This window comes from Corylus avellana, chromosome ca1 (assembly GCF_901000735.1).
Source record: "Corylus avellana chromosome ca1, CavTom2PMs-1.0".
Classification (NCBI taxonomy): domain Eukaryota; kingdom Viridiplantae; phylum Streptophyta; class Magnoliopsida; order Fagales; family Betulaceae; genus Corylus; species Corylus avellana.
Window position 1 is genome coordinate 4,321,252 of NC_081541.1, and position 8,220 is coordinate 4,329,471.

Genomic DNA, 8,220 nt, shown 5'->3' on the forward strand with positions numbered 1-8,220 from the left:
TGTACATGCGAGAGCCTTATCAAGCTCACCTGCCAAAATAAATGGGGTGAGCAGCCCAAAACTTGCTTGAGCATATGGGGCCCATATTAACTCTCTTACATTTGTTATTCGAATTGCTAGCGATCTCGGTAGCAAAATTTCATGCAATTTGAGCAATTCCCCCTTTGTGGGGTATGCAATTCAAATAACTAATTATAAGAAATCTTGATACTCCTTTACATGGTATAATAATAGTGACACTAGTTCCATTAAGCCTATCACAAAAGCATTCCATCAGGTATTACAAAAACTATTAAATTTAGTTTAATCATTTAATTAATACTTTAAGTCTTTTAATATTGTTCCTCATATGTTTGAGTAATATTGAGCGATAAAAAGTAGAAGAATTCAAGAGTTTCAAAGTTTCAATTTAAACTGTTCATTTCTCTTCATTCAACCTTTTTTGTTTCCCATTGAATTAGGTACACCTGGCTTTACTAGCTACTCAGAGAAGTTCACAAAGGTTGATCATGAGAATCGCTTGAAAGAAACAGAGGTGATTGAAGGAGGATATCTCGATATGGGGTTTACTCTTTATCGTATTCGCTTCGAAATCTTTGAGAAGGGTGATGATTCATGCATAATCAAAGCCACGGTTGAGTATGATGTCAAGGAGGAGGTAGCTGCTAATGCCTCGTATGTCACTATCGAGCCATTGGTGACAATCATAGAACTCACCAAAAATTATCTCATCAAAAGCAAAGCTGCTAAAGATGCAAATTAACTATGAAATTTGTAATCTTTCACTGACATGCCATCGTCATAATTAAAATTACAAGCTTATGGTGCTCATCATATTTGTTTTTGTTTTTTTTATTAATTAAGCAATTGAAACCTAGAAAAAAAAAATTATAATAAAAAGGTTATTTGTATATATAATGATAATTTTTTCAAAAATGGAAAAAACAAATTCTAGCATTAGTCTATGCAAAGTACATAAGCCATCCCTAACAATGGATTAAGGCCATGTGCAAATCCACTTTCATTTGTTATTTCATCTAATGGTGATTTGCACTGTAAGTGAGCATTTTCTGATTTTCTGTGTGAAAATTAGGTACTTAGACTGTAGATTTTGTGGGCATCACTTAAGTAGTGTACTCGATCGCTAAGAGAAGAAAATGCAAGTGATCGAGAGTTAAAGGCTCGTGGAACAACTTCATTATATCATGTTTTAGAGTTTGTGTTTCTGAATTAAATGACATTTTCAGCAATTCTACCATCGATTAACAAGTAGAGTGGACTTTTAGGTATGAATAATAATGATTGACACACAAAAAAAAAAAAAAAGGTTTGCCGGCTTGGATAGATGTCGTTTGAGAGTGATATTTACAAAAAATTATAGGGGTTGGAGTACCAACTATTAAAACAATTGGATACTACCTTGGAAGTGTTCATGACATATGCCAAATAATATGGTTAATTAGCTCATACGCCAACCAATATTCTAGCGGTGTGGGAACCTTTGGATGATTATTTCTGCCAAAAGAAAGTTAAAAACGATTAGCAAGTAGATGTTTGTCTTTACCTACTCTTTGAGAATACATATATCACATAGAAAGCAACTGCCCTAAAAAATCCCAAAGAGAAGAAAGATGGTTGGGCAACTCTCACACGAGGTGGAGGTGAACGTACGTGGCCGCTAGTGAAGCGTGGGAGCTCTACGGCACTCTTCGGTTGGCAAAACTTGTCAAAGAAGAGCTTTCAACTCTTCTTGAGAAAACTGAGACCATAGAAGGTGATGGAGGGGTTGGGACTATTTTCAAGCTAACATTTCCACCAGGTATCACAGACCAATACAAGTTTGTAAATGTTTTAACCTTTTTTTTCTTTTTCTTTTTCTTTTCTTTTCTTTTGAAGTTTCTAGATCTGGATCTCTCGTAATTTGTTGTTCAAATTGCTAGCAATTGGGACAGCAAGTGTAAGAGAATTCCTACGAAGCCCACCTGCCAAAATATGTAGGTAGGTAGCCCAAAACTTGTCTGGCTAAGTAGGGCCTATATTAACTCTTTTATATATATTTGCTATCCATATTTCTCAGGCAGAAAAATTACTGAAAATCCTTATCCAGGAGTTTCTACTGGTAGTTTTAAGATTTTTTTTTTTTTTTTTTTCTTTTTCTATATTATTGTTTTTGCTATATAAGAATCCATGCAATTTGGCATACAATTTGAGCAATCCTCTCTTTGTGGGGTATACAATTCGGACAACTAATTATAGGGGATCCTGATACGCCTTACATGGTATAATAGTGACACTAGTTCCATTAAGCCTACCACAAAATGACAAAAGCATTCCATAAGTTATTGCAAAAAGCATTAAATTAAATTTATATCATTCTCCCTCATGTGTTGGATCAAACAATACATGAAATATTTTAATTGAAAACAAGGGGTGAAAATTTTAAATTGGGTAATATTGAGTGATAGAAATTAAAAGAATTCAAGAGTTTCAAAGTTTCAATTTGAACGGTTCATTTTCTCTTCATTCAACTTTTTTTCCCATTGAATTAGGTACGCCTGGTTTTATTAGCTACTCAGAGAAGTTCACAAAGGTTGACCATGAGAAACGCTTGAAAAAAGTAGAGGCGATTGAAGGAGGATATCTTGGTTTGGGGTTTACTCTTTATCGTTTTTGCTTCAAAATCATTGAGAAGGGCGCTGATTCATGCATTATCAAATCAACAATTGAGTTTGATGTCAAAAAGGAAGCAGTTGCTAATGCCTCGTATGCCACTATCGAGCCATTGGCAAAAGGTGCAAAACTCGTTAAAACTCATCTCATAAAAAATAAAGCTGCAAAAGATGCAAATCAACTATGAAATTTGTGATCTCTCACTAAAATGCCATCTTCCAAAATAAAATTACAGATTTGTGGTGTTCGTCATTTTTTTTTTTTTTTTTTTAATTAAGTAATGGGAGTTTTCTTTATGAGAAAGAGTGTGTGAACTTAAATACAGACCGTTAAAAAAAAGTGTTAATAGTTTTTTTACCACAGCTAAGCCCAAATAATCAGCAAAACCCTAACACAAATCAAACCTTTTTCACGAATCAATTGAATTAACCTTCTTGTTCTACTACAATACACATAACACATTGTGAGCTTAGAATTACTTTCTAGCATGATCTTGTTAATATATGGTAAATGGCCATCAATCTAGATTTACAACATTGATTGAACACTTTAACCTAAGTCAGGCACTTGATTTATGGCATTTTCTAATGCTAATAAGTCAAAAAGAATCTATCAATTTCGAAGTTAAAAACAATAAATCACTTTTCCCTCAATAGCAAGCCCCAACTCATCACAAATTTGGAAGTTTGCTCAGCAAGACCCTGGGTGGAAATGCTCCAAGCCATGCACTTCATTGCAGCATTTTGAAATGCTGAACGACCTAAGCCCCATGAATAGGAGGGACGAATTCATTAAGGGCAAATCCCGACTCAGAAATTTTCAAAAACTTTGCTATGAGAAAATCTAGATGAATAAGTACAATATTCATTCTTTTGTATTGATTGGAAGGTTGACATAGAAGATCAAAATTTCTTTCAGATTCACTGAATACAAATTCCAATGAATTACAAGAGAAGAAATATTGGAGTTTCATCAGTTAAATGTGCCTCACTTGTTGAAGTATGGACTGACCGAAAGATAAACCAAACATTTCAAGTCTTTATTTACATTTGAACTAAAGGCAAGCAAGATAGATCACCACCCTCGATATCTGAGTCTTCAAGGCCGGACCAAATTATCACTTTCTAAGAGTAAGCTATGCTGAAACTACATCCATTATCAACCTGTAAAATAGCATGGCAACAATTTTAACCTTTCATTCAGAGCAAAGTAATCATTGTCATCCCAATATTATTAAAATAGTCCTTTCCTCATCGAGTATGTATTTGTTTATCGTACAAAGTGCTTGTTTGTAAACCATTTTCCTTGCTAATGAAAGAAAACTACCACCAGATTAACTACAGTCTATGTTAGGTTAATTTAAACATTTCGAGCCAAGAATACATTTGCATTAAGGCAAGCAAGGAAGACTGCCATGGTATTACAAAAGAGAGAAAAAAACCCTAGGTGTTTAGATTTGAATGAAAATGAAATCAGCCATTATGATTGGCATGATATTTGATATAGTCCTTTGGGGTTCAGATGCATTACAAAGTGTTTCCTCAAAACACCTCTTTGCCATCTCCCAACTTTCAAAACAAATCACATAGTAATGCAATGCAAAAATAACAGTGCACTAATCCAGTTTTATCAACATTATCAAGACACTTGGCAAAATTTTTTTAGGAGAATTAGCTAATTTCAAAATAATAACAGATGTCTTTGTTTAACTAACTATCGCTACAACATGAGAGAAATGTTTTGATATTCCATTACATTTCTCAATTCTACAATATCAAGAAAATCTACGCATAAACAGAAATACATCAAAAGGGATTACAATCTTACACCTGTAATATTGAGTTTCGGAATAGTCACTAATCAACAGCCATGGCATCTGAGCCCCCACTGGCGTCCTCAATCCCATTCTTCTGTTCTTCAGTCGCAAGTCTCATCTCCTCGACCAAATTTTTCTGCTCTTCTTCTATGGTATTCTGCAACTCATCCACCTGCAGAAAGGTCAAATAACATGGAAAATTAACTGCATGATCTTCAGATAGAGTGGACCTATCATATCAAATGATTAACAGGAAGAATGAAGGATACATGTGAAAATAGTTGGGCAGAAAAATCTTTAAGGAAAAGGAAAATGCAGATGGGACCATAAGGTGATATGAGATGGAACTAGAAAGGTTTTTATTTGAATCATACAGATAGAAGTACATAATTTTTTTCTTCCACCAAGCAGAACACATGCGGTCAGATTAAACACATGGGTAGAAACCATCATTTTGAAAGAAGAATGAAAGACAGAAAAAACTGTTAGCCAGAAATTTTTTTTTTTTTTTTTTTTTTTTTTTGAAGCTTCAGAAACAAAAGGAAACATAAGGTCAGATTAAACAAGCGGTCAAATTAGGAGCAGGATGTACATGAAAAATTTAATGGCTCCATTTTGTTTTACCCTAGATTTAGAAATCACAATCTCATCATCTTAAACAGGGAAACTAAAAAATTGGAGCCATTAACTGAACTAACTGCGTAAGAAAAATCTTTAGAATTCTATGAAGAGGCGACAATTTCTATTTTATGATGTTAATAATAGCACCAAGATAGAGATACAGGCCCTCTCTCAACAATGGATTAATAGAAATGTCATAATGAAATTTTAGAATGCAATTTAGTTTCCAGAGAATACGCTTATAAAAACAGTGGAAACCCCCTATAGAAAATCAACAGAGTGCTTAAATTTAAAGGTGTTCAGAAGAAAGACCAACCAAATGAACTAGCCATAAGAGAGGGTGATACGAGGGTCTCAAATGTGACTCCTCACCAAAAGACCATGAATGTAAAGATAATTTCAAGACCATCAACCCCTTCCCGACACACACTATACCCCACCCCCACCCCCCAAGACCATGAATGTAAAGTTAATTCCAAGACCATCAACCCCTTCCCCCCACACGCTATACCCCACCCCCCAAGACCATGAATGTAAAGTTAATTTCATGTGAAAGGTTTCTAGCATTCTATTTTCTCTCTTGAATTAATCCAACTTCCTTCTCCACTGCTTAAAACAGAAAGTCATGCCCTACCCACCAAAAGCAAAGAAAGAACGTACAAACTAAAGGCAACTCTAACAGGTTCCCAATGAAACTTTTACAAAGATCGTTGCGAACTCCTGAAACCACAATATTTCAAAATCCAGGAGAAACCCCCAAGCACCAACATAATAAGTCAAAATAGGAAACTGAGGACTTTACAGATGCCCAAGGTCCTGTCCGTGTATCAAAAGAGAATTATCATTGTAATTGAACAAAGCTCCAATTTTCAGATTCCCAAGGTAATTTCAAGAGGAATACAAATTTAATCGATGAAGGAGATGTGAGACATTGGACGGTGCTGAAATTAGGGACTGAAGTCCCATAAATCTTAATCTGGCAATGAAAAAACCCTGAAATTGTTTCTTCAAACTCTCTAAAACATCCACCAGAATGGTGCCAAGGGAGTTAACCTCAGATGATAAACATAATATCTCTGTAATATACAATCATAAACTTCAAACAAGCAGATCCAAGTGCATAGTTAATCATAATAAAATGGGAACAGAGGCTAATGAGATCTAGCTCAAACGAAACTTCCTCGCTTATCAAGAATGGCATGGAGGGTAAAGCCATGGGTTCAAGACTCATTGGGTGCATATGAAACTTAGAAATCTAAAAATAAAATGAAAAAAATATAAAACAGGAACAGAGCAAAACCACACGAATCATGAGCAAACTGTCACATACCACGTGCAGTAAAAGGGCAAACTGTTTCTTGCGAAGCTCAAGCAACCTTGAACCAGCAGTGTTCTCTGCATCCAAAGCTGCAATCTCTTTCTCCAGTTCCGTTATGGTCTTCTGTGTCTCTGATCTAGGTGGCTGTGTGGCAATCAATTTCCTGATTGCCTCACACTCCTCTTTGTGCTGCCTCTCAATCTTACTCTCTTCCAGCTGCTTCTTAAGATCTTCTATGTCAGTCTGTGCCTGCACGATCTGCCTGTTTATCTCATCTTCCAACTCATTGAAGTTCTCCTTCTCTCTTATGTTCGCATCAACAACCGCTTTGCTCTTGAGGAGTGGAATTTCAAAAGTAGACAACTCCTGTAAGAAAGCTTTGGCCAGTTTCTCACAGTCACCATAATGATCTGCATCCTTCTCGATCTCAAGGACAAAAGTGGTGAACTTCTTCTGAAGTTTCTTCAATGGAGGTTCACCCCTTGTGGTTGTGGTTCGGGTGAGAAGCCTGTGTTTTATAATTATGTCCTCTTCATGTGGGCCAAAAGCATAGTTTGATGTTACCGCTTCTCCCCTACCGGAGACTTTCCTTCCTTTTACTAACATCTAAACAGTTGATTGCTACTCAGTTTCCTGCATTACAGGTTTTCAAACACACCCACGTATGTCACAATCTGCAACAAAAACACATTTAACAAAATATGCATATTTCAGAAAACATGATTGTAACTATAATTTCTTAAATGCGTTATGTATTTTTCTCTGTGTCTATTTAAAAGCTATCTCTTTCAATAATATAAAGCACCGAATAGGATACAACCCAAGTACACAGGATAATCTAATTATTTTCTTTTCCTTTTTTTATGTTGGTAAATTGCAAGATATTTCACAAGAAGCATATATCATCCTCTTTGTTAACAATTCCTGATTCACAATAGGTTAAATATGATATAAGTACCTCAATCTAGAAAATTGGTACAGCGTGTAGCATTAATCACACACACCCCACCCACCAACAACACATACACACAAATGTACATGCATATATAGGACCAAGTAAAATTCAGTAGTATCCAAAAGAATCTGATCACAAACTGTTATTTCTTGCAAACTCGACGATCGCAATTGAATAGCCCAACAAAACCAAATGTTTTGAAGGAGTATATTGAAACCAATATTCTCAAGTCCGAACGGATATATGTACTGGCAGCTGAAAAGACCAAGGAGACATACAGATAATAGTTTAATTTTTCCCATCAGCAGCCAAACAGAACATAAAGAACATAAATTCGAATTCCAAGCCCTAATTCCCATGCTCCATTGTTAACAGAGCTAAAGTCGAAGCACGAATTCGAGAAGAGAGAAAACAAAGGAAAACCAAGCAATCAGCATGTTATCGAAGACCAAATAGCGCATTGAAGTGAAGAAAAGCTCACCGATCCAAAATCCAACGACTCAAGTGCTTCCACTCGCCTTGATATGGAAAGTGAGGGAAGAAAGATGGAGCCCTAGTGTCTCCAGTCCAGTCGGTCCTCGGAGAACGAAGAAATTTTTAACCCGGTCCGTATCCAGGTGGCCTATATATATATATATTAAAAAAAAAAAAAAAAAAAGTAGCCACCCCACCTCTAGGTGTTTGTTTTCTTCTTTTGTTTTTCTATTTGTATTTATTTTATTAAGAGAACACATGTCCCTTTTGATTGAGTATGACAACATAACACCGTTAAAAATTTAACCCAACCAAAGAGGTGCATTTAAAAAAAAAAAAAAAATGCTTGATTTTAAAAGTCAAATT

General features: G+C 35.5%; 2 protein-coding genes and 1 pseudogene across 4 annotated transcripts in view; 2 read left to right on the forward strand and 1 right to left on the reverse strand.

The window, feature by feature from the left end:
* Nucleotides 1-763, forward strand: part of LOC132167688 (norbelladine synthase-like) — a 1,499-nt gene extending 736 nt beyond the window's left edge. The window contains exon 2 of the mRNA XM_059578697.1: nt 462-763. Coding sequence (XP_059434680.1) covers nt 462-763 — 302 coding nt within the window. The remainder of the gene's footprint in view (nt 1-461) is intronic.
* An 868-nt stretch (nt 764-1,631) lies between these two features.
* Nucleotides 1,632-2,857, forward strand: LOC132167694 (norbelladine synthase-like; annotated as a pseudogene).
* A 661-nt stretch (nt 2,858-3,518) lies between these two features.
* Nucleotides 3,519-7,984, reverse strand: LOC132187001 (THO complex subunit 7A-like). 3 transcript variants are annotated; one of them, XM_059601165.1, is made up of 4 exons: nt 7,862-7,984; nt 6,438-7,099; nt 4,500-4,658; nt 3,519-3,833 (listed from the first exon to the last, which is right to left on the reverse strand). In XM_059601165.1, exons 2-3 carry the CDS (start codon nt 7,029-7,031, stop codon nt 4,527-4,529), a joined length of 726 nt encoding a protein of 241 aa, XP_059457148.1. In that variant the 5' UTR covers nt 7,032-7,099; nt 7,862-7,984; the 3' UTR covers nt 3,519-3,833; nt 4,500-4,526. The 3 variants fall into 3 exon arrangements, with proteins under 3 accessions (XP_059457148.1, XP_059457140.1, XP_059457131.1); XM_059601157.1 differs by lacking the exon at nt 3,519-3,833 and having other exon boundaries at nt 4,318-4,658; nt 6,438-7,058; nt 7,862-7,983; XM_059601148.1 differs by lacking the exon at nt 3,519-3,833 and having other exon boundaries at nt 4,318-4,658; nt 7,862-7,983.
* Between the last annotated feature and the right edge of the window lie 236 nt (nt 7,985-8,220).